The following is a 27,067-nucleotide window of genomic DNA, read 5'->3' as shown; positions in this document are numbered from 1 at the left end:
AATTTGGGGAACGACGTAAAAAAGGGACGACAGATACCAAAGGGACAATCAAACTCATAAATCTTAAACAAACTGACAACGCCATCATCTGTCATTGTAATAAACAAATATCTGATTATACATGTTAAACACGTGCTCAATACCCATGGTTTTTGTGATTTGTTTACTATAAGGTGACAATCGGTAAAACTCGGCTTCAAAACACGGCATTTATTGAGCAGCCATATTTGTTAAATCATAACAAACAGAGAGAGAAAAAATTGATATATTTGCGAAAATAATGATAAAATCGTACACAGAGGACTAAGTTGATAATGTATACATGCATTGGTTTAAGAATTGGACAAACATTATTTTTCACCACTCACTCGTTTCATATGACTTTAATTTTTAAACTCCTTCCAAAAGTTTAAAATTTTATATTGTTGTGAAGGACGCTTACCTGAGATATTAATTAACTTGATCAATTATAATATCCTCAGTACTGTGCGATTGATTTCTCAGGTAAATTGTTTTGTAAACAAACGGAGATTGCGATGCAATCAGTGATTTTTATCGACAAATTTCTACTGGTCCGCCGGACCACCAGCTGACAAAATCTACTGGTCCGACGCAAATTTTACTAGTCCCGGACTACCGGACTAGCGCTAATTTCGACCCCTGACGCCATGGCTAAAAATGAAAAAGACAAACAAGCAAACAATAGTACACATGACACAACATAGAAAACCAAAGAATAAACAACACGAACCCCAAAATGACAAACAAAATTCTGCAAAACTCTACATAGACCACCAAAGATTAACACGAAACATACTGAAAACAAGGTCATCTCGTGTGCCCCCGGAAAGTTTAGAGATTCTGTTTCAATTGTAACACCTGAGTGTCGAACGTGGAAATTGTTTTTTTGGAATCATGTACTTAATTATGAAGAACTTGCGACTGAAATACTAAACACAAAATAGGTTTTATATTACCGATCATTACCGTATCTCGAATAATGATACATCTAAGCTCTGTCGTGGCCCAACTCACGAGCACGTCTTTTTGCGGTTTACAATATTTAGATACTAAGTGTCAGATCAGATCTGAAATTTGCAATTAATTTGTGTTCCGTTCCTGTTTGTAATATAATGATACTTTTGATTCGCATGACACGGGTAACATCTTGTCGACACAACCAAACTGAACTATTTTTTTGTTTTTCCTGGAATTCCCCTAGCTTTGTTTTAAACATAACCATCGGTAACTTACGTACTGTTGCCTGTGATTCTTTGAGACATACAGACAAAATGGCAGCCGGCTCAAGTCAAGAAACCGAAGTCACGGCTATCAAAGGTTGTGCTATGCGTACTTTTGTTTGTCTATGGGTTTTTTTTCTTCATTTTTTGGCCATGGCGTTGTCAGCTTATTTCGACTTATGACTTTTAATGTCCTTCTGGTATCTTTTGTCTTTCTTTCATATGCTTGCATCTCTTGTAAAGAAAACTACAACCAAGACGAGAAATTTCATTCTCTAAAACAGAACATTTAGATAAAGAGGCTGTTTAATGCTTAATTTTCATATAGCCACTATGAACCTTTACTGGTAGTCAAACTGTTGTATTCTGAATTACAAGATCATTCACAGAAGAAAGTTTTTTTTACCATCAGCAGTGTGATATAAATGCTATCCCTAGTTCAGATATCAAATCACACTATACAGACCAGAATGTAGGGCATAACGACCACGACAACCGGAAACAATGCACAAACTACAGTCATGTGATCATGGGTAGTGTATACTGTCGATGCAGATCACATATGGGTTTTTTTCTTGGCTTTTGTTTAGAGAAATGTTGAGTTTCAAACAGCAGGACAAGACGTTTCTTTCAAAACTGGGTTCTTTTGACATTTGTCCTAGAGGTGCACTGATGTTTCAGTTGTTTTATGTCCCCCTTAAATTAAATTGACATAGACAAAGTGAATTTAGCAATGACGATGATGTTCAATGGTGATGGATAATTAATTTTAATATATTATCACTTAGTTTGGGATTGAATAACCGAAACCTTCTTCATTTTCAAACGAATAAAAGACTATTTTTTCATAAAATATACCTTTTTAAAGTTGTAAGTTTATTTTAAAATGATTTACTTTCCTATTGATACACATTTATTTCATAGAAATCGTCATGGCATTTTCAAAACTCAGCTATAAGTATGTTTTGAAATAATTTGTGTTGTCTGTTTTGCATGAACCGAGTTCAACGTATATGGCGAAAACTTAAGTTTTCACTTTCATTGATGTATACTAGATGGTTATATGAATAAATACATATTTTTTCATAATTTTCTATAAATTTTGTTAAGTTTTGACAGACTTTGTTCTTATTATTTGAAAAAAAATACATCATGTAAAACTGAAAACTACCCCCCTTTTTTGTACAGTCGCATACTTGTGTTCGGAAATCTCATATAATGATGGATTTCCACTTTTTGGATGAAAAATTGAATAGGGAAGAAAATAGATTTAGGTTTTCAATCATTCTACTGTAAAAAGGGTATTTAAATTGGAGTTAAATATTCAATTTTAATTTTCCTTGAAAACGACAAATAACCTTTCATCAAGATTTCTGAAAAGCTGCACCATATTTTCATTTGACGACCAGAAGAATCTCAAAGTACACATATTTCCGAATCAAATGATATATGATATAGCCGTGTACCAATTTTGACGATTAAAATTTTATAAATCCGACTTTGGTCACCGACCTAAAAGCGGAGAAAAGATTCGACCATAATTGTACATACTTATATTTCTTGTTTTAGATGCTGATACTGAAGAGATACTTGATAAAGCTTTTAAGAAAAATTTGAAGCCAGACGGTGAGTATAAAACGTTTATACCGTTTAAATATGAATGCGCTTACAATGTCGGGTATGTTTTCTAGTCAGATTGTTGATGGCATGATACTTGACCCGTTACGGGAACGGTTTTTTTATATGATGAAGGCATAATCTCTCGATCAGTTTAATTTAGGTCTGGGACTGGCATTCCAGTAACTGCTAGCATTCATTTTTTTAAATTATATTGATTGTTATTATTTTAATTATTTTTTTTCTCTAACCTATTCTAAAATTTGTCTCCGACTTCCTTACAACTCAGTTTAATTGTGCGTATTGCTGTAGATTTGTTGAGCTTTGTGCTTTTTCAGCTCTTATGTGGGGTTGCTGTCTTTTTATAAATTCAACGTTTCCATTCTTAATTTTACAGTTTACAGTTTCCATTCTTAATTTTACAGTTAACACTTTCCATTCTTTATTTTACAGTTTACAGTTTTTAATTCTTAATTTTACAGTTTACAGATTCCATTTTAACGTCAATTTACATTTTTATAGATGAATGGTTTAAGAAACCAGAGGGATATTCAAACTCATTGATCGAAAATAATCTGACAACGCCATGGTTGAAAAAGAAAAAAATATTAACAAACAATATTTTTTTTGTACCTGCATTTTCAATGTGTAATTTTGTCTTCAAATCAAGACAATGTTTGTAGATGTGATAAATCCTCAGGACATTTTTGTAATGAGGTTGTCGATTTATATTCCGACGCCTATACAACCAGGATCCTTCAAACATGTTTGATAGGATGTATACAAATCACTTTGTAACACAATTAGATAAAATTGCAAACAATTACTTAGTAAACACAACTAGACAATATTTGTAGAAGTTCCATATCAAAATGAATATAAGCATTTGTGAGTTATTTTCGACTGCTTATCCGTTTTGTGTGGGTTTTTTCTTTTGTATTTTTGTAATTCTTTATTAACATAGCTATTTATTTATAATTCTGGTCGATAATATTGTAAAGGAGCCTGAGCTTGGAATCATTTTTATATATTTATGGCTGTCGAACAGCGGTAAACCAATGTTGTCTTTATTAATAAAGTCGGTAAATGTAGTTTTTCATAATTATTAAATAAATAGCAAATGTATGTGCTCATTTGATCATATAAAGTTCGTTTTGTAATATCAAAGGTTACTCACGACATGCAGGTTAATACGTAATAGCATTCATGCAATTGTGTCTTAAACCCTTTATGTCATTGAATTCACAAAGATAAGAACAGTGCATAATAATACAACATTCAATCTATTTGAAAAACGTGATCTAGATTATTCTCTGAAAGTTAAAATGAGAATGGAAATGTTTCTGTAATTATTGACAATGTAATTTCTCATAAGAACTCCTTTACGACTAGAACTATGCCACTTTTACCATGAATTTAAAAAAAAAATCCTAGATGGAAAGTTCACATGCACTACTTTTTTTCATAGGGCTGTATGGCATATTTTCAACGTTTATTTGCTCTGAACTTCTAAGAGTTTAAACTTAACGAAAATTCGGTACAACTCCTTCCTTGACTTCAATTTGACAGATATGTTTTTTTGCATATGTACTGGTAAACTTGGAAACAGTACGTAAACAAAATTAATCATCTATGAATATTATATATCTTCCCAAAATAGACGTGGTTTGAAAAACAGCTGAAAAAGTGCAACTTGAACATGATGCTTTTAAGTCTTAATTAATATAGTGTTCAATCTGAAAAGTCCTGGGCTTATTCGGAATGAAATAAAAACAATATTTATTGAAATAAAATTTATTCTTCATTGGATATATTTTCTTTAATATATTTCCATGTTATTTTTGAAGATTTCTATGCAGTTTTAGAAAAGGATGTTAAACCAAGTGGTAAGCATAATTTATCACTAGAGCTATTAAATGAATACTAGTATACATATAATATGTAGAACTTATTGCAGATAACATATTTTTACGGAAACCTTTTGCTTTTAAAATTGTTTTTGCAAAAGGATTGCAATGACTTTGAAGGGGGGAGGGGGGGGGGGGGGGGGGCGGCGGTAATATAAAACATATTTCTATCTCTCTCTCAAACACACCATTATGTTTTATTTCAGAAAGAAAAGAAGATCAGACTATCGGTATGTATCGATTGTTATGTAACAGTTGCTGTGTTGATGGTCTGTTTCTTAAAATGTTAATATACTTTAACAACTTGCGGTTGTATTTTTTTTTTATGAAAGACGGAAAACTATTTGATATTGATGCTCGCATTGGGGTCTATAATAAAGGAAAGTTTCTAGGACAACACCAACAGAGAGTATAAATAAGGCATGTATATATCCAATCCAAAGTATGACAAACAATTGTTTTCACTTACTCTGTAGATTTATGCTGATTTATGCACTTTAGAGTTTGATTTTGTCACTTTTTATGATCTACCTCTTTTTCAATTTGCCTTTAAACTTAGTTTTTTTCATAGTCTTTATTGGTGAAATTAAAAAAAAGCTCACTGAAATCATTCTTATATGAAAGGACAGGGTAAAATTTATCAACACGTGGAAACATGTGAACTTTTTTTTTTAATTAAAAAGTAAAAATCCCAATGTTAAAAGGCAGGATTCAAAAGTGATATCTCTTACAGGGGCACCAGCTATCAAATTCATGTTCACCGATTTCAATAAAATTCTCATATTTGATTTATAACAATAAACATTCATCCAAACTATTTAAAGTCTAAAGTGAACAATTAACAGGACACCGACATAATACGTAGCTGCGTTTCATGTGTGTTATTATAAAGACGTCATCTTATCAATTATCGAGTTGACATCTAAAGTCATTAGATGACCATGAAAACATGAATACAGATATAAACAGATTAAGCAAACTTGTACTGTTGGATTTTTCTAGGTCTATTTAATTTCATATTATAAATTACTTGTATAATAATGTTTTTTTGTGGATCGAATCAGTCAATCTAAAGATTATCCTTTGTTTCACTTTCAACGTCGTTGACATTATTTTCCTTTAAATAACTATACGCATACAATTCACGTGTTATCCATCCCAAGATAAGGGGTTAGTTTGAAGTTCACATAAATTAGGATTTAATGAGGTCGAATTATTCACTTGTAAGTGAATAATTCATTATCACTGTTTTTGGCTTATTTTGACAAAATTGAACCATACCGGCTGCTAAAAGCGAATTATTATTTCACTATTTGTATTTCATGAATGATCGAAACAAAAAAATAATATATGAGATGTTTTATATAACTCGTACCCAGTGCCCCTTTATTAATTTTTTTATTGTAAAACATCTTACAGAAACGCGCTTCGGACACAAGTATTTTACACAGTATGAGTTCATTTATAATCCATGTTGTATAAAATTGTTTATATTTGTTTATACAACTAACGTTTCAGTTTCTGCATCATTTAAATTGTTCTTAAGTTACCTGCATACAATTGAATATTCATGTACTATCTTTATTTATGTTTAGTTCATTCCTTAATTTATTCATATTTATTAAATCATTTAACCCTGAAAGAAGTCTTGAACAATACGACTAGGAGTTTTATATATGCTATTGTACAGACAAACTTCACAAACATCGTTAGCACTATAAATGACTATATGATATGTAAAGGCTTGGTGGTGTCGTACCATTGCCAGTCCATAAAAGACCACATGCAGAAGAGTATGCCAACTATATACGCCCCATACCGCAAATCAAATTTCGCATAGAAAGTTATGAGAAAAAATAACCTGATGAAAAATTAAAAAAAATGCAACACGCACAAAATTGGAGGCCTGTGACTACGAGTTAAACTGCATAAAATGTAATGACAATGATTGATATAAGAAGATGTGGTATGATTGCCAATGAGACAAACCTCAATCAAAATAACAATTTATAAAAGTTAACCTTTATAGGCTTATGTACGGCCTTCAACACATAGCCTTGGCCCACACTGAACAACAAGCTATAAAGGGCCCCAAAATTACTAGTGTAAAACCATTCAAACGAGAAAACCAACGGCCTAATCTATATAAAAAACGAGAAATCGTATAAATTACACGAACAAACGACAACTACTGTATATCAGATTCCTGACTTAGTACAGGTGCAAACATTCGCAGCGGGATTAAACGTTTTAAAGGTATCAAACCTTCTCCCTTTTTCTGAAACAATAGCATAACATCACAACATATATGATTCAATAGTTGTTCCTATAGGTTCTTGATTATGCTGTATTTTTTGTAACTCTTAATTTGTGTCAGAGATTGCTTCCTGTGTGTTATCGCTCAAATTAACTAAGATATAATCGCAGTGTGGGGACTTTTACTTATTTACATTTGAACATTAAATCTATTGGCCTGTTTTGGAGTATTGTATAATTGGCATTGGTATATGTTCGTGTCATAAAAAGGACATGGTCATTTTGAAGTTCTTTATAGTCAAATTGATTATTAGTTTTAAGAAATAATGAACTTCCTCTACTCTATTTTTTTCATCATTTGGCGTCCGTCGTCCGTCGTCCGTCGTCGTTAACTTTTACAAAAATCTTCTCCTCTAAAACTACTGGACTAAATAAAACCAAACTTGGCCACAATCATCATTGATGTATCTAGTTTAAAAGTTGTGTTTTTTTACCCGGCCAACCAACCAAGATGGCCGCCATGGCTAAAAATAGAACATAGGGGTAAAATGCAGTTTTTGGCTTATAACTCAAAAACCAAAGCATTTAGAACAAATCTGACATGGGGGTAAAATTGTTTATCAGGTCAAAATCTATCTGGCCTGAAATTTTCAGATGAATCAGACAACGCATTGTTGGGTTGCTGCCCCTAAATTGGTAATTTTAAGGAAATTTTACTGTTTTTGGTTATTATCTTGAATATTATTATAGATAGAGATAAACTGTAACAGCAATAATGTTCAGCAAAGTAAGATTAACAAATAAGTCAACATGACCAAAATTGTAAGTTGACCCCTTTAGGAGTTATTGCCCTTTATAGTCAATTTTTAACCATTTTTCATAAATCTCCATGATCTTTGACAAAAATCTTCTCCTCTGAAACTATCAGGCCAAATTAATCCAAACTAGGCCACAATCATCTTTGGGGTATTAAGTTTAAAAAATGTGTCCAGTGACCCAGCATCAAACCAAGATGGCCGCAAACTAAAAATAGGACATGGAGGTTACATGCAGTTTTTGGTTATTACTCAAAAACCAAAGCATTTAGAGCAAATCTGACATGGGGTAAAATTGTTAATCTGGTCAAGATCTATCTGCCCTGAAATTTTAAGATGAATTGGACAACCCGTTGTTGGGTTGCTGCCCCTGAATTTGTAATTTTAAGGAAATTTTGCTGTTTTTGGATATTATCTTGAATATTATTATGGATAGAGATAAACTGTGAACAGCAAAGATGTTCAGCAAAGTAAGATTTACAAAATCAACAGGATCAAAATGGTCAGTTGATCCCTTTAGGAGTTATTGCCCTTTATAGTCAATTTTTAACCATTTTTCGTAAATCTTAGTCAACTTTTATAAAAATCTTGTCCTCTGAAACTACTGGGCCAAATTTTACTACACATAGTCAGAATCATTATTAGGCTATCTATTTTAAAAATTGTGTTTTGTGACTGGGCAAACCAACCAAGATGGCCGCTACGGCTAAAAATAGAACATAGGTGTAAAATGCAGTTTTTGGCTTATAAGTCAAAAACCAAAGCAATTTAGCAAATCTGACAAGGGGTAAATTTGTTTATCTGGTTAAGATCTATTTGCCCTGAAATTTTTAGATGAATCGGACAACTCGTTGTTAGGTTGCTGCCCCTAAATTGGTTATTTTAAAGGAAATTTTGCTGTTTTGGGTTATTATCTGGAATTTTATCATAAATAGAGATAAACTGTAAACAGCAATAATGTACAGCAATTTAAGACTCAAAAATAAGTCAAAATGACCAAAATGGTCAATTGACCCCCTAAGAAGTTATTGTCCTTTATATTCAATTTTTAGCAATTTTCATAAAATTTGTAAATTTTTACTAACATTTTCCACTGAAACTACACGGACAAGTTCATTATAGGTAGAGATAATTGTAAGCAGCAAGAATGTTCAGTAAAGTAAGATGTACTAACACATCACAATCACCTAAACACAATTTTGCCATGAACTGTCTGCTTCCTTTGTTTAATTCACATATACCAAGGTGAGCGACACAGGCTCTTTAGAGCCTCTAGTTTTATTTACCTGAAGGAGATAATATAATATTAAAACATTAACATTAAATATACATGTAGATGCAAGAAATTGGGATAAAGGTGCCACTTAGATAACTCTTAATTCATGTATCTTTATGTCGTTCATTCAAAAAAGAAGTTACTATGACTATAAGCCGAAGTACAAATAAAATATATAATTAATAAAGTAAGAATGTCAAACATTTGAACCATTCCCTAACGGCTTGATGAGGTATTACTCTTGTGAAATGATTTTCTTTTGATGGTGCTTTAACTAATAATGCCATCCAATACATTCAGAATAGAAATGGGTAATGTGTCGAAGAGAAAACAACCCGATCAAAGACGCTGACACCTCAACAAAAATACATACTAGTTGATTGATAATGGACGTCATACTAAACTCCGAAATTTATATATAAATGAACTAAAATTAAAAATCATGCAAGTACCAAACAAACAAAAATTACGATTCTGTTTTATATTAATAAAATAACAGATTTCAAATGTACCCAGCCGTTGTACATAATGTATCTCCTCATGACAAAACAAAATAATGTCTGGGTCTTTTAAACATTTTACTTACCTTCTATTCAAAAGATCGCTTACGATCATTTCCTTGTGATTTATATTTCCAAGAGGGATAGCTTCTATAAGAATGTTTCGTGAACATTCTTTATTTGTCTTACTGATATAAATCTTTGATAGAAATTTCCCAATAATCCGACAAGAAATATATGCATTACCTTAACCTTTTCCCCCTTGAATACATATTATGTCGTATAAAGGAAAATCACAAAAATACTGAACTTAGAGGAAAATCAATTCGGAAAGTCCATAATCACATGGCAAAATCAAATAACAAAACGCACCAAAAACGAATGGACGAGAACTGTCATATTCCTGACTTGGTACAGGCATTTTCAAATGTAGAATATGGTGGATTAAACCTGGTTTTATAGCGCTAACCATCAGTCATCATCGTATAACAATTTCAAAAGGAACAATTTAACAGAACACAAACACATCTACTATCTACGAATACATTGATTAATTTGAGTGTCGGACGTCAGAAATTTTTAAACGTCACATAACTTTGTCGTTTAATGTGCATACAAACAATTTTAAAATTTGAAATAGGCAATGTTAGCATACAGGTATATTTAGTTAAATACCAAATAATAACAAGTCGTTTTCATCGAATCCCGCCGGCCAGGAACAACCAACTAAAACGAGTTAACTCGGGTCAAACTATATTAAATACCAAATATGTAGTGGGGAAAAGTTGGAAACCTGCGTCCAACCGCGTTTGTTCTCCAGAGGTATACTTGGACAGTATATAAAATTAAAAAAAAAAAAAAATTATAGTTATTCGGAAACTACGACTGTTGGGTAGAAAGTGAAGGCTTTCGCAATATTTTCCCGCACATGAACATTTTCATGTGACTAAATTGGAAAATTCATACGCATCGTTAATACAAATGTTTCCCGCTATTCGTTGAAACGCGGGAAAATATAAGTATATGTGTATACTAACAATTCAATGTTTAACATCAATTACATTCCAAAGGGTCATAACTCCTTTCATACTATTTGATCGGCTCTGATTTCCGAACTCGTCCGAAATTTTTTATCTTCTTTATTGAGTCTCCCAAATTGAAAGACGGAGACACAAGTGTTCTTTGTTTGTTTCATTGAGAAATCATTTTCATCAATTCGAAATGCCTAAAGCAAACTTGAGTAGTTGTACGATTTCTATGACAAAGAGTGGAGACCAGTCGTAGTTATACTGCCATTCATTTAAGTGCAATTTTTCATTATATAAATGCTTTATCAAGTTCTATTTATTTAATAGTTAACGAATACATATACATTTTAATAAACATTACAACAACTTAAATATAATATTAAAAACATGAAAATGTTTTATAAAAGGTACATCTCTCTAAACAGAGAAACCACACTTTTAGGTTTCGATGGCAAAAGGAGTAGACTGAATTATTCCAATGTACAATGTTTTTGAACGGAATAACAAGAGTGCATTTATCCGCAACTGTGTATAAAATATTCAACTTACTATTTTTTCATTAACACAGGTTTAAAGAAAGTTGCGCTAAGAGGTAAGTATTTAAAAGAGTTCAAAAATTCTTTCTGTAGGTTGCATTTCTGTAAATATTGACAATGCAATTTCCCATAGGAACTCCTTTTACGGCTAAAACTGTACCACTTTTACTATCAAGTTTTGAAAAAAATCTTATCCTAGAATTGAAAGTGCATATGCACCACATTTTTTTTCAACGGTCAAAATATAGGGCTGTGCGGCATATTTTCAACGTTTATATGCCCTGAACGTCTCAGAGTTTAAAATTACACTAATTTTCTTAACTAACCCTACCTCGAATGAAAGGTTACCACATATTTCAATGTAAACAATATGCACGTGTTTATTTACTGGTAACATTCCAAAGTTCTGTCTCTGCGATATGGAACACAGAGAGCATAACTGGAAACCAGTATGTAAACAAAATTAATTTTCTATAAATATTCAAATACTCCCCAAAAGAGGCGTGTTTTGAGAAACAGCTGTATTTACAAAGTACAACCTGTATTCTTGCATTTGGAGTTACCAAAATTAAACATTGTTCATAATATCCTTAGCTCACCAATTTCGTTTTAATCTACTTCGTCCGAAAATTGGTCCTTCAACGTTATATTTACATTTATAATAATTATTATTCCCTCGGCCGGATTTTTACCCATGCTCCTGAGACATGGTGTCAACCCCACATACACTATGCCCCTCGCCAAAGACCATTAAAAATAACTGTTGAATGGAAAAGATAGCCCAGTCATGCCATCCTTGTTGGCTTCATGCATGGTTATAAAAGAGTGTTGTTGTATAGGGACATGTGCATATTAAATAACCGTCGTGAACGTATCATGCAGTCACACGAAACTATTGACATTTTATTATTTATTGTAAGAATATGTGTCAACTTTGCGACATTTTTTTCTAAATCGTATAACTTAGGCTGTAAAAAGCTGCAATTACTTCCACAATGTTAGATTTGAAAATTTAACGGTAGCAGAATTTGGGTTATCATAAACCGAGATTCTTACTCGATTCTTATGTCAATAACACTTGTACAGTTTCTAGCTGATTAGACTTGTCGGCAAAATAGGCTATAAACAATTTTAGCATTTGTTACTATATTGATGATCATGATAGCATTGAATGCCTTCAGCATTTTTGATGCAGGTAAGTCAAGAAAAGCGATTTGGTCACATGAAAAAATAACGTTTTTTTTTCTCCATTTAGTAACCATGCAATTACATTAATAACATATAACAATTAACATTCATTTTTCCTTAGTTTATGACAGCTAAGAGGTTCATTAATGTGAGAATATTACTTACAGCTGATGGATACACCACTGAACAAATTTCAAGTCTAGAAGGTTATACAACAGACGAAAAGGGAGTTGATGGCAAAATCCATACTTTTGTTCACACTAAAAAACATTTAGATCCTTGGTGGATTGTGGACCTCACCAAGAGCTACAAGGTCAAGAAAATCAAAGTACTTACTAGAACCACAAAGCGCGGTATGTATTTTTTTTTTAAATATTATCAAAAGCAAGTTATTTAATATTTTGACAAAATATGAAGACGGATATTATACAAGAAATCTCATGTAATCGATTAATCAGATTGGTTCATATCATTGCTTTTTCTTTGTTTACTTTTAACGTAAGTAGTGTGAAATAGATGTAGTATAATACCTTTTAGTTTTTTTTCACACTTTGATTTCGTGACTAAACTTTAAAAAGTGACGGTTTCCTGATAAATTCAAGCACGAAATTAGAAACATTCATTATTGTGATACTTCTATCCTATTGCTTTTTGGGTAGACATACGCAACTTTTATTAAAACGATGAACAAACATTTAAAACAAGAATGTGTCCACAGTACACGGATGCCCCACTCGCACTATCATTTTCTATGCTCAGTGAACCGTAACATTAAGGGTCAAAACTCTAATTTGGTATTCAAATTTAGTAATTACATGTATTTACTAGTTGTTTCAGTGATTACTGGTAATTACTGATTTTTGTTTTTGTCATTTTACAGCTATTTACTAACTTGCTGTTTTTGTTTTAAAATTCAAAACATAACTCAAGATACCAAATAAGAAAGTAAAGGGGTAGGGATTTTAAGGGAGTTTACTTGAGAATGTAGGAATATAAGGCACATCATAAGTGTATAATTTTTAGTGTTTGTAAATTGAAACTTGAAAATGGCTGTTTTATAGGTCTTGAAACTCCGTAAATAAAGGTATGCAAGACAATGATATCGATCCAAAATTGATTTTCAAAAAATTTTTTAAAACTAAAATCTCAACTGTGGTTTTAAAATAACTTTCTCCAAATATCTTGAGTTCCTATCAAACTTGGACAGGAGCTAAATGTGTATGATCATAAGATAATATCCGAAAGTAAAGATTGTAAAAAAAAATCTTTTTTTTCCTATATTACTTATAATCATGATAAATAGACTAGTTTTTCCCCAGTTAACATTACATACAATCTGCAGTTAAAGTTTTTAAAACATTACGTTTTATAAACCATCCTGGATTTTTACCGAATTTTGACAGAAGCTTCTTAAAGTACTAGTCAAAAGATAGTATCTAGAGGAAAATTTTAATATTTTTTCCTCATTTTTGTTGAGCCTGCGATTAACAGCAAAAGTAGGCGAGACTATTTGTTCTGCAAAACCCTTAAAATTTTAATAGCTTAATACATCGATAACACATCTTCAGCTAGGGGTTGAATTGAAGGTTACATGAATACGTATTCAATGAGGTCCAAATATTCACTCGCAAGTGCACAACTCATCAACCTTGTTTCTCAGCTAATTTAACAAAATAGAACTAGATTGGCTACTAACAGTGAATTAATTATAATTTCGCTATATCATTTTTATTAATGATTTAACAACAAAAAAATATCTATTTTTTTTTTTATATCTCGAAGCTAATGCATATAACAGTTCATTCCAGTTCTTAACCTTCACAACGTTATCTGATCTTTATAAGGTAATAAGTCTAAATATTCTTCAAACTCAAAGGTTTTTTTTTTAAAGTTAAAACATAATGCTTTGGGAGAATTTTCCATTTCTGATTTCCATGTCTTCTGAAATTGGTAAAAAATCATCTGTATAATGCTCAACTTTTACCATTTTGGATTAGAACTAAAGTTACTCTGATTTAACCAAATATTTGAAAGTCCATATTTATTCAAGATACTTTTAATACAAATCAAACATTCAATACTTTAAGAGTACTAACTGATCTTCTAGTTAGTTTTACCATAACCTTTTATCATCTGACCATAATACAACATTGTTTTAGCAGTCAGTAAATAGGTGTAAAAATTCATTTTAAAATTAGTAATTACTAGTAATAACAGGGCCGTTTCAGGAATTACTTGTATTAACTAAGTGCACCGGGAAATACCTGTAATTCCTAAATTTTAGTAATTACACGTAATTCCTAATTTCCCCTATTTACTGAAACATATATATATATATATATATTCATTTTTATGAAAAATTGGAGATGTTTAATCGAAAAACATATCACAAATTCTCTTATAACATAATGGGCCATCAACAGGTATCCATGTAGTCCTTTTCAGCTAGTTCTATATAGCTGTGAAAACATCTTTTTCCTAATATACACATCTGGTATGCCCTTTTAAATAACCTTGTGATTGTTCGAGCACTCAACCAGTTGTTGGCAGCAGCTTTACCTTTCACACACTTTTTTTTGGAAGGGGGAGGGATATTATTTGGTTCCATATCCTCATTCATGATGTATTGACTTTGGCTTAATTTGCATTTTAAAATAAGTTTGTTGTCTTTATTTTTTGTTAAGATTATAGCCGACCCCTAATACGTTGTTCATTTAATTTTAGTTCCTTGCTTAGTTAAAATATTGCCATTGTCATTTCAATAATTGCGTTATACTATCAAAATAACTGAAAGGTGACACATATCTCAGTATAAACAATAGATAGTCTTGCCACATGTGAGCAGGATCTGCTTACCCTTCCGGAGCTCATGGGATCACCCTTGGTTGATGGGGTCCGTGTTGCTTATTCTTGTGTTTTCTATGTTGCGTCGTGTCTACTATTGTTTGTTTGTACTTTCATATTTAGCTATGTCAGTTTATTTTCGAATTATGAATTTGACTCTCCCTCTGGTATCCTTCGTCCCTGTTTTGAAACCTTACATCATCTTGGAATTGAAAATTACCAAACTTACTTTGTATTGGTTTTTTTCTAACTCCTGTTTTGTACTTTTGATAACTTTCTTTTGCAAATTTTGATAAAAAAAATTATACCCTGTGTGATCAATAAATGAGCCTAGTAGTCTCAGTCAAATTCTACCTTGTTTGACCCAGGTCCATTAAACCAGTAAATAATTATGTTTCAGTTTAACGCTTCCCAGCTTGTTATTTGCCCCAGGTTTTAAATAAGAGAAGGGTTGGAGGGGTCCTGATCCCGAAATCCCGGGCTCAAAAAAACTGAAATCTTGGCCTCAGTGAATATCAGTTTTTCAAAAGTAAAAAAAAACACATTTACCTCATCAAAAGACAGTAATTGTATAATATTCTTCAAACTCAAAGGTTTTTTTGAAAAAAGTTAAAACATAATGCTTTGGGAGAATTTTCCATTTCTGATTTCCATGTCTTCTGAAATTGGTAAAAAATCATCTGTATAATGCTCAACTTTTACCATTTTGGATTAGAACTAAAGTTACTCTGATTTAACCAAATATTTGAAAGTCCATATTTATTCAAGATACTTTTAATACAAATCAAACATTCAATATTTTAAGAGTACTAACTGATCTTCTAGTTAGTATAACAATAACTTTTTATCATCTGACCATAATACAACATTGTTGTAGCAGTCAGTAAATAGGTGTAAAAATTCATTTTAAAATTAGTAATTACTGGTAATAACAGGGCCGTTTCAGGAATTACTTGTATTAACTAAGTTCACCGGGAAATACCTGTAATTCCTAAATTTTATTAATTACACGTAATTCCTAATTTCCCCTATTTACTGTAACATACATTTTTATGAAAAATTGGAGATGTTTAATCGAAAAACATATCACAAATTCTCTTATAACATAATGGACCATCAACAGGTATCCATGTAGTCCTTTTCAGCTAGTTCTATATAGCTGTGAAAACATCTTTTTCCTAATATACACATCTGGTATGCCCTTTTAAATAACCTTGTGATTGTTCGAGCACTCAACCAGTTGTTGGCAGCAGCTTTACCTTTCACACACTTTTTTTTGGAAGGGGGAGGGATATTATTTGGTTCCATATCCTCATTCATGATGTATTGACTTTGGCTTAATTTGCATTTTAAAATAAGTTTGTTGTCTTTATTTTTTGTTAAGATTATAGCCGGCCCCTAATACGTTGTTCATTTAATTTTAGTTCCTTGCTTAGTTAAAATATTGCCATTGTCATTTCAATAATTGCGTTATACTATCAAAATAACTGAAAGGTGACACATATCTCAGTATAAACAATAGATATTCTTGCCACATGTGAGCAGGATCTGCTTACCCTTCCGGAGCTCATGGGATCACCCTTGGTTGATGGGGTCCGTGTTGCTTATTCTTGTGTTTTCTATGTTGCGTCGTGTCTACTATTGTTTGTTTGTACTTTCATATTTAGCTATGTCAGTTTATTTTCGAATTATGAATTTGACTCTCCCTCTGGTATCCTTCGTCCCTGTTTTGAAACCTTACATCATCTTGGAATTGAAAATTACCAAACTTACTTTGTATTGGTTTTTTTCTAACTCCTGTTTTGTACTTTTGATAACTTTCTTTTGCAAATTTTGATAAAAAAAAAATATACCCTGTGTGATCAATAAATGAGCCTAGTAGTCTCAGTCAAATTCTACAGTGTTTGACCCAGGTCCATTAAACCAGTAAATAATTATGTTAGTTTAACGCTTCCCAGCTTGTTATTCGCCCCAGGTTTTAAATAAGAGAAGGGTTGGATGGGTCCTGATCCCGAAATCCCGGGCTCAAAAAAACTGAAATCCCGAGGTCCTAAATTTAAAAACAAATACATCCCGATACCCCGAAGGTCGAAAAATGAAATGCCGAACACCTAAAGGGTCAATCCCGAAATCCGGAGAGTAAAAACACCTGATTCCGACGTACCTAAAAAGGTCCTACTCCCCTAAAATAAGTTTCTATGCAGCTAAGCAATAGCTGTCATGGACCCAATTCTAGCTACTTATACTTAACAGAATAGAACAAGACATACATTTTATGAAGAGAGATTTCGTTCTCATGGAAGTTCCAAAACATAAAGATCTGTGATTGATTTTCCTATTTCAATTGATTTTTTCTCTTTGATTATTTCAGCGGGTGGCGTTTTATTCAAACAGGTAACAGCTTTTGTTGGACCTGATAAGGAAAATATGAAAGCATGTGGCTCTTTTAAAGGACCAGCAAAAGAATCACAATTGATAACTTTTAATTGTAAAAGGCCAGTCAACGGAAGATATGTCAAGCTGCAGATGAAAGGCTTTCATTATTTGATTTTTGCTGAGGTTCAAGTTTATGCTATTTATTAAAATTGAAATGTATGATTGCGTCTATTCTTTAACATTTATTGTAGCCTATTATATATATAGAAACAACTTGCAAACAAAAAATCTGTGGCAATCGAATAATTGAGCCAGCAATGATGTCGTACAACGTTGGCATATATTTTTATGTCATATAAAAGTCTAGACTCTGTTATAAAAGTCTCGTAAGGGTCTTTAATAAGACAGGTAAAGGAAAAATCGTATTAAGCAACCTGTTATGTCAGCTGGTTTTGCCTTCAGATGTGCACATTTCAGAAATATTTATATTTTGAACCTCATCCTACATTTTTGCATTGGAGATTAAAACTGTTCGTAAAATATCCAAGAAAAAAATCTAAAATATCCTTCTTTTCAGATTCTAACATCAATATTTCGATATTTGTCCCATGTTTACCAAAACGGAGTTTGCTACGAGATTCATTTAACGGAAAAGTATGAGCTGTTGGTATTATTTGTCTTTCTTTCAGTCAAAGCGTCAGTACAACTGACATTTCTGTAGAACATTTCTAAGATGAAATCAGCTTGTTCAACTATCAATAAAATAAAGACAAGTTTCAAAGCTTGAATGATTAAACTATTATTGTAACTTTCAGGCCAAATATATTTATAGCACTCCTGTTTTCATATCAGAATACGGCAGCTCGAGATATTCCTGGAGTTCTTATTTTGCCGTACACTCCCATTGACGTAAATCAAACATCTCTTATTCATATTTAAAAAAAAAGATATTAGACAGCATTAGACATTTTCCTATTTATATATTTTCTTGTGAAGAAAAAGAGGTAATGTCTTTTGAATATACCATCTAAGAAAATGTAGAGATTTCGTGTTTTTTTTTATACAAGAGACTCATTCATGTTTATGAATCACTTTATTTATTCATAAAGGAACAAAGTTTAAAAGGCAAACGAGAAATATTCAGCATCTGTTTTACATTTTTCATATGTTTTATAATTTCTTATATCTCGTCATTGTTTTATTGTGCTGTGGTAAATTGTTGTATCATTGTCTTTTACTTTTGTTGATGTGCTTTGTATATATGTCCTTTTGTGTTTACTTATTATAACCCCGCTTTAAAAAAGGGGGTATATTGTTTTACCTCTGTCTGTCCTTCCGTCAGTCCGTCCGTCCCATGAATATTTTTCGTCGCATTTTTCTCAGGAACTACAATACAAGGATTTCTGAAATTTTGTTTCAGGGTTTATCTAAGTCAGCTATACCGTGTGATGCGTTTTCAGATTGATCACTTGACAACTTCCTGTTTACCGAACACTTGTATAATTTTACACAAGATAGCCAAGATGAAAATTTTCGTCACATTTTTCTCAGGAACTATACCGTGTGATGCGTTTCCAGATTCATCACTCGACAACTTCCTGTTGGGCTAAGCGCGAGAAGGATGTCGGATATGTTCCTTGCGTCGCAACTACAATCCCCTTCCCTTTCGTGAATGTGACCTACCGAATTAGACTATTTACCGGATTTGTAATCACATAAGCAGCACGACGGGTGCCACATGTGGAGCAGGATCTGCTTATCCTTCCGGAGCACCTGAGATCACCCATAGTTTTTGGTGGGGTTCGTGTTGTTTAATCTTTAGTTTTCTATGTTGTGTCATGTGTACTATTGTGTTTCTGTTGGTCTTTTTGGTCAAATCTGAATGAGTTCCAGCCAATTTTAAAAAATAGCTTACCTAAGTCAAATACAACCTTCATTTTGATTGGTCGAATATTTTTGCAGTCTCAAATCAAAAACTACTTATTAAAAATTTGTAAGGGTTCCGCGGAACCCAGCGTCTCGCCTACTTTTGCTGTAAATTGCAGGCTAAACAAAAATGAGGGGAAAAATCAATAAAAATATTCCACTTGATACTATCTTTTGATTGTAAGAAGCTTCTGTTCAAGTTTGGAAAAAATCCAGGATATTTTTTAATCTAATAAATGTTTTAAAAACTTTAAATATATGGATGTAATGTTAACCGGAAGAATAACTAAGTCCATTTATAAGTAAAATACAGATACACAGGTACAAAATATTTACAAAATGACCTTCTAGATACTAGCTTTTGATCATAAACAAGCTTCTGTTCAAGTTTGGTACAAATTAAAAAGAGTATAAGAAAGTTATCAAAATTTAGAAAAATTTAACCACAGAGTGAATGTGTTGTTTCCTGGCAGAAAATCTAAGTCCATTTAAAGTAAAATACGGAAAATATGGATTTATCGTTTTACAAAATTTACTGCTGGATACTATCTTATGATCATTAACAAGCTTCTATCCAAGTTTGGTACAAACCAAGGATTGTTTAAGAAAGTTATTAAAATTTTAGAAACTTTAACCACAGAGTGAATGTAATGTTTTCCCGCAAAAAAACTAAGTCCATTTAAAAGTGAAATACGGACAAATGGAATTTTATTTTCACAAAATTTACTTCTGGATACTATCTAATGATCATAAACAAGCTTCTGTCCAAGTTTGGTAGAAATCCAGTATGGTTTAAGAAAGTTATCAAAATTTCAAAAACCTTAACCACAGAGTGAATATTTGTGGACGACGACGGAATGTAGGATCGCTTGGTCTCGCTTTTTCGACTAAAGTCGAAGGCTCGACAAAATTGCATGAAATAGTATACAATTTTGTACATTTATAATAAATAGTTAATTATTAATTTTAGTAAAACTAAGTCATGTTTTCATTATAAAATTATATTAAAAATAAAAAAAATATGATTTGAAGATATTTCGATATGAGAATATGTTTAAGGAGGGTTGAGATCTCACAAACATGTTTAACCCCGCCGCATGTTTGCGCCTGTCCCAAGTCAGGAGCCTCTGGCCTTTGTTAGTCTTGTATTATTTAAATTTTAGTTTCTTGTGTACAATTTGGAAATTAGTATGGCGTTCATTATCACTGAACTAGTATATATTTGTTTAGGGGCCAGCTGAAGGACGCCTCCGGGTGCGGGAATTTCTCGCTACATTGAAGACCTGTTGGTGACCTTCTGCTGATGTGTTTTTTTTATTTTGGTCGGGTTGTTGTCTCTTTGACACATTCCCCATTTCCATTCTCAATTTTTTTTTTATTAAGTAATGACTAGTAATTCTGATACTTAGTTATTCCAATAATTTTTTTAAGCATTTCAAAGTATTATTTGAAAACAGGCTTTTTTTTATCAATACAGAATTATTTTTAATCATGTAATTTGCATGATTTCTTGCGCTTGAAATTCCATGTTTATTTAAGAATTGAATGCTTCTTTTTGTAAATTTATTTGGGTATAAATAAATTTTGTGTATTTACTGTCTTCTGATTGGTTTAAATTATTAGTTTTATTTTCAATGTTGTCAATTTTAATGTCGACACGCCCACTCTGACGTTGTGTATTCATACGCCAACATGTGTGTACGTTATTATGTTAATATGAATAATATAAAAAAGTTCTTTGAAACTTATTTTTGATAGAAATTTATTTATAATGAATGGCAATAATTTATTTTGATTTCATTGAACCATAAAACTAATGTTTGACTCTTCACATTTTACATAATCCGCATCGCGGATTATTCAATGTGAAGAGTCAAAAATTAGTTTTATGGTTCAATAAATTCAAAATAAATAATAGCCATTCATTAAGTAAAAGCGTTGACCGAAGTACATTTTGTATGAAGCGCGGAAGCGCTTCATTCTAAAAATGTACGCACGGTTAACGCTTTTACAACCCTAATAAGTTACAAAAAGAAGCATTCAATACTTATAATTACATTTTTTAGCTAGGATTATAAAAACACGATTTTCATAAAGTTAAATTTTTAAATTCACCTGTGCACTTTATTGTGGGACCTCGTCAACGTGTCATCATGAATGAAATGATATTGTCTCATGCAACAGTTCTGCTTACGGAATAACATGTGATGTGCAATTAGCCAATCAGAATAACGTATTATAATGAAACATACACCTAATGTAATTATTCTGCATTATAATTTTTTAAGTATTGCATACCACTTTCCATACAATGTATTTTGTATAGATACTGTTGCGCGCGGCACAGTACATTCTATTGAAAATGTGTTAATAACTTTGTAATATATATATATAGAAAATGTTGTGTGCCACACTGAACATCAAAATACAGTAAAAACATGGAATTTATATAAAAAAAATTCAAGCACAAGACATTATAAAATTGAGAAAGGAAATGGTGTCAAAGCGACAACCACCCGACCATAGAGCAAACAACAGCAGAAAGCAACCAATGGGTCTTCAATGTAGCGAGAATTCCCCCACCCGTAGGTGTCCATATTCCATAATTAAGAATATTTCTAAGTTAAAATAATGGCCTGTTTAGAGAAAATTGTTATCCAAACATGCAATTTTCAAACTGAAACATACATATTTTTGTCATTGATATTGTTAAATTATGGTGTCAAATTTCATAGAAAGCATTTATTATTATATATAATAATTAAGCCTTATGTAAGAAAACAACATGATGGAGTGCCTTAACCAACTTAGTAATTACAAGTTTTATATACATGTTATCAAAAGTAATTCCAGTAACTTTCATACAGCGTTTAAGTATAAATTTTAAAAAATGTGTATTTCTTGAATATATAACTTAATCTGATTTATGTCCTCCTAAAACAGTAAGTTATTACTTAAATAATGACTAAGTAATTCATTTACTCAAGTAAGTAAAATCATTATTTGTATTTGTTTTAATCTAAGTATCTTTTTAATACACATACATTTTCAGTAAAATAATAACTTGATTCAAGTAATTAATTGTATATCTAGTAAAATATAAGTAATTGCTATTGATAGTGAGTAATTGATAAGTAATTCCTAGTAATGAGTAGTAAACAAGAATACTTAGTTCAAGTAAAATATAATTACTAAGTAATATTTTTTTGGTGTGCAGGGACATGCCATTTTGGTTTTTTAACCACTCAGGAATCAATATCTTATTAGCCTCTAAAAAATAGTATGTTTCGATGTTAAATCTAATTCAATGTACTGACTGCACAAAAAAAATATTGGTTAAGATCAAACACATTTGTTTAAAGTGACTAGGACAAGAAATCATGTTTTTATTGAATAACGCCCCTGATAGCAATGGTAGACACATACAAAATGTTGATTCTATATGCATTCACCAGCTAGATTTTCCAATGCTTGTAACGACACCAGGAACAACATTGTAATGTGTTTATGTCTTGCTTAATATTCGTATTTTCCACTTTTAGACACTTTTCTTTTATTGAAAGGAAGATATCATGGTGTTTTGTTGCTGTATGACCAATTGTTATATTTGCATTATCAGACTCCTCCTCGCAGTTGTAGCATTTTGTCATTTCCGGTTTCCATTTCTTAAACAGTCAAATAAATAATACAAGACAGTAGATAATGAAATAAAAATGCCCCGCATACGTGTAAGTAAACGTCAAACGATCTTGAGGCGTATACAACGTTCCCATTACGAGTCTAAAACGTATATATATAGCGTTTTTCCAACGTGCTTCTGTCTTATGTATTTCTCGTGTGTAACGAACAGGCATACCCTTATCAAACACAAGAGTTAGATAATTGTTTATGCTGCTTAAACTTTCAAAACCTGAAGCGTTTTCTAAGCGTAAATAGTTATCAAAGGTACCAGGATTATAATTTAAACCTTTTGCATTTTGACTAACTACAAAATAATGCCACGTTTGTCTACTGGCTGCCTTACGTTCCTGTTTTCTTGCATTTCTATATCTTGAGGATATATAACTGGAACCAAATTGAAGGTTAAGATTGTTAATGTGAAGAACATCTTTAATATATTCAAGATTCCAGTAACTTCTGATTTTTCTGAATGCGAAATACAATAATCTAGTTTCTTTGATCTTCGTGATTTTCACAACTGTCTGAAGGAATTTCGACTGATAAATAAAAGAGGTTCACAAGGAGGAGCGCAAAGTTCGTTTCCAGGTTCAATCGACCATTGTCTACATAAGAAAATGCCGGTATTAAGTCATATCAGGAATATGACAATTGTAATCTATTTGTTTGGTGCGTTTTTGCCATTTGATTAGGACTTTCCGTTTTGAATTTTCTTCGGAGTTCAGTTATTTCTGAGATTAAAGTTTAACAGAGGAAAGCAGAAAATCTAAAAAAAAAGCTCTTCCTCCATATTCAATAGACACCAACATATTATCACTTCTTTCTCTAAGTACCGTGTTTTACCTTTTGTTCTCTTTTAACAAACTAAGTATGCCGTATGGTATCCATAGCAATAAATCTATAGCGTATGCTACAATGTTTTTTTGTTTTTTTTATTAAAGCAAGATTATATATCTGGATTAGATAAACTGTTCATGCACAGCAATCATTATTGTTTTTTTAAAGACGATTTTTAACATTCATATGTCTTAAAGTCGTAAGAAACGAGTGACCGGTGAAAAATAATGTTCTTCCAATTCTTAAACCAATGCATACAAACATCATAAACTTAGTCTTCTGTGCTCGAATTTATCATTTTTTTCGCGTAGATTTCGTATAATCGTCAATTTTTTTTTCAATCGGTCAGTGTTGATGTGAAAATATGGCAGGTAATTAAAGTTCGTGTTTTGAAGCCGAAGTTTAACGATTGTCACCTGTTTGTCAACAATTGACGAAAAATAAACAAAAAAGCATGGAATTTGAGCACGTGTTTAACATGTAAATTCAGATAATAGTTTATTTTAAGGACATCCATGCGTATTGTGTTCACCGGATTTTTACGAGATGGGTCACACTGAGGTCACCTTGCATACGGAAAATATATCGGGGGAATTGCTTGCTGGAAGGAAGCAATTCAAATAAAGTAAACTTCTTCTAAATATGAATAAATTAAAGAATTTTCTTCAGAAAAAAGTATATGTACATAAGTTTTACAATGAAAACTATCCATTGAGTTATAAAAAACATATGCTTTATTTTTTTTTGATTTGAGGTTTCTTATGACTTTAACAGTAGAAAATCATAACTCCAGCTACATTTACGTCATCTTTCGAGGAAAACAAGGTATCAAAGAATGGACATCAAGTTGGTTCAAAATTAACCATTCAAAAGTGCATTTATATCTCAAGCAAATAATGTTCCCTGTTTTGAAAATGTTTAAAAAAAAAATGCAAATCAAAAATTCAACTAGTTAATTTTAAGATTATAATCCTGGTACCTTTGATAACTATTACCAACTATCCTTATAAGACATGATTAAAAACCAACAAATAAACTTGAAGCTAAGCAATTTAAAGTGCCAAAAAAATAATCTTAATATTATTAAGTTTGTTGGGGGCATTTTGTAAGTTGAAACATAGGTTATATGACATTTAAGTATAGGCCTTACTTGAATACGTTTTAAATATTCATATTTATATATTCTTTTAAAATCTTTAAAACATCTTGTTAATCCTGAATTAATCATTTATCTTTCAAAAACAATTTATAGAATCACTTTATGTAGTGTAGATCAAAAGTGATAAGCAATAGATAATTCATCCTTCTATACCAAATATCTAATATACACATTTTTTCACAGTTTATATGTGTATTATGTGCACATACATGAGAACTAAAGGGAACTATATTTTAGTGGGAAAACACAAATTAAGTAGCTAACCTGTCGTGTTGTTAGGGAGGCCAGAGCAAGTTCCAATCTTTCCAAAAATCAAAAGTTGAAAACGAATATCAAATGCTGATAACGAATGTTGAAAATCGAATGTTGAATGTTGAAAACAAATGTTGAAGGAAAAAAAACTTACAAAAATTACCTTAACAATATTTTGTTTCGTTGTTGAATATTGAAAATCGAATGTTGTATATTGAAATTTGAATGTTGTATGTTACAAATGAATGTAAAAAAAACACAAAATATTTGAAAAAATCAATGTAAGCACTGTAGGCACTTAACCAAAAACCAAGACAAACATAATTATGGAAACTGTGGCAATGTTGCTTCAATTTTTGTGTAAAGATTTAAAATAAAAAAAAACATTAAATATTCATATATAATTGTACATTTATGTTCATTTAATGAATTAATCATTAAGGCAAATAATTCATATTTTATCAAGGTTTTCAATAGCAACGTATATATCAAGTATATTTTTTTAGTGGTCATGAGTCTTGAGTCAGCATTGGTACAATTTCGCAATGATTGCAGTTCTTCTAGTTGATCGTAATTGTTTGTATTAGTTGACTGTTAGTAGTTCAAGTTTACTTAAGTACGAGCTTGTAAAAGTATGAATGGATTTGATTCCCTGGAAAGAAAACGGAGTTTGTGTTCTACAGTACAAAAGTTATGAGACACAAATCAGACAAATGTTTACTACTACAGGGATCAATGATGAGGTCTGACTGACCTGTCCATAGTAAATGTAAATGACTCCCACCTTCACCCCAAGTCCATGATGTTTTAGTATAGAATAAAATGACAGGTGGTAGGTCTAGCAAAGTGATATGCATATGTGACGCCTATGAGATTGACCTTGTATGTATAAGGTGGGGTTTCGAAGTTATTAAAGAAAAGGGGGTATCAAATGATTTGCTTACATTCAGGTATCATATAATCTAGTTGCACTATAATTTTTATGTGTAAAATAAGAAACTTCCAGCTATTTTAACTGACCCATCAAAATTGAGAAAAAAATACCCATTGCAATTGCAGTAATATGTTTACACTTTAAAAGCATCTAACTTGCTTTACCAACATTTATTACTGATAAAAGAAAATTTATACCGTAACCAGGACCGTATATATTGTTAGATATACTGTTCCCAGCTGTCACAAAGACTCACAATGTATTGGATTTTGACATTCAAATTTTTCAAAAAGTAATTTTGAGTTTCAGTACAAAATATTTTCTGGGTTTTTTTTCCATTCTTTTACATATATCTTTTGGTTTTCAATTCTAGTGGTTATATTTATTTACGATGCAAAGATGTATTTTGTCATCTGTCTGATTTTTTTAAAAGTTGATCGCCAAAACTTGGAACTACCCATATCCGCTTTCGGAATCGGATCCGAAATTGTAATTTTCTTCTCATGTCAGCCATTTGTTTTCAATGTTGTTTTTGTCAGATACGATTTTACTCGAATTTACACATTTTTTGTTGGCGATTTTCTGTATAACGCTAGCGGTTGAACATAATGAACATCGCTGTCATGAATATTAGGCAAACAACAAGTTTTGAGATCGTTTATTAGGAGACTTTGGTAAAATAGTTTGCAAAGGTTTG

The 27,067-nt window shown here is 31.6% G+C and overlaps 1 protein-coding gene across 1 annotated transcript in view; it reads left to right on the top strand.

Moving 5' to 3' along the window:
• Positions 1-17,803, top strand: part of LOC134722967 (uncharacterized) — a 167,620-nt gene extending 149,817 nt beyond the window's left edge. The window contains exons 83-88 of the mRNA XM_063586601.1: positions 2,811-2,867; positions 4,706-4,744; positions 4,972-4,995; positions 11,209-11,232; positions 12,532-12,717; positions 17,580-17,803. Coding sequence (XP_063442671.1) covers positions 2,811-2,867; positions 4,706-4,744; positions 4,972-4,995; positions 11,209-11,232; positions 12,532-12,717; positions 17,580-17,791 — 542 coding nt within the window. The 3' untranslated portion in view covers positions 17,792-17,803. The remainder of the gene's footprint in view (positions 1-2,810; positions 2,868-4,705; positions 4,745-4,971; positions 4,996-11,208; positions 11,233-12,531; positions 12,718-17,579) is intronic.
• The last annotated feature ends 9,264 nt before the right edge of the window (positions 17,804-27,067 follow it).

Source organism: Mytilus trossulus, chromosome 6, assembly GCF_036588685.1.
Source record: "Mytilus trossulus isolate FHL-02 chromosome 6, PNRI_Mtr1.1.1.hap1, whole genome shotgun sequence".
Classification (NCBI taxonomy): Eukaryota; Metazoa; Mollusca; class Bivalvia; order Mytilida; family Mytilidae; genus Mytilus; species Mytilus trossulus.
Note: the sequence above shows the minus strand (reverse complement) of the source record. Positions and strands in the feature narration are given on the sequence as shown.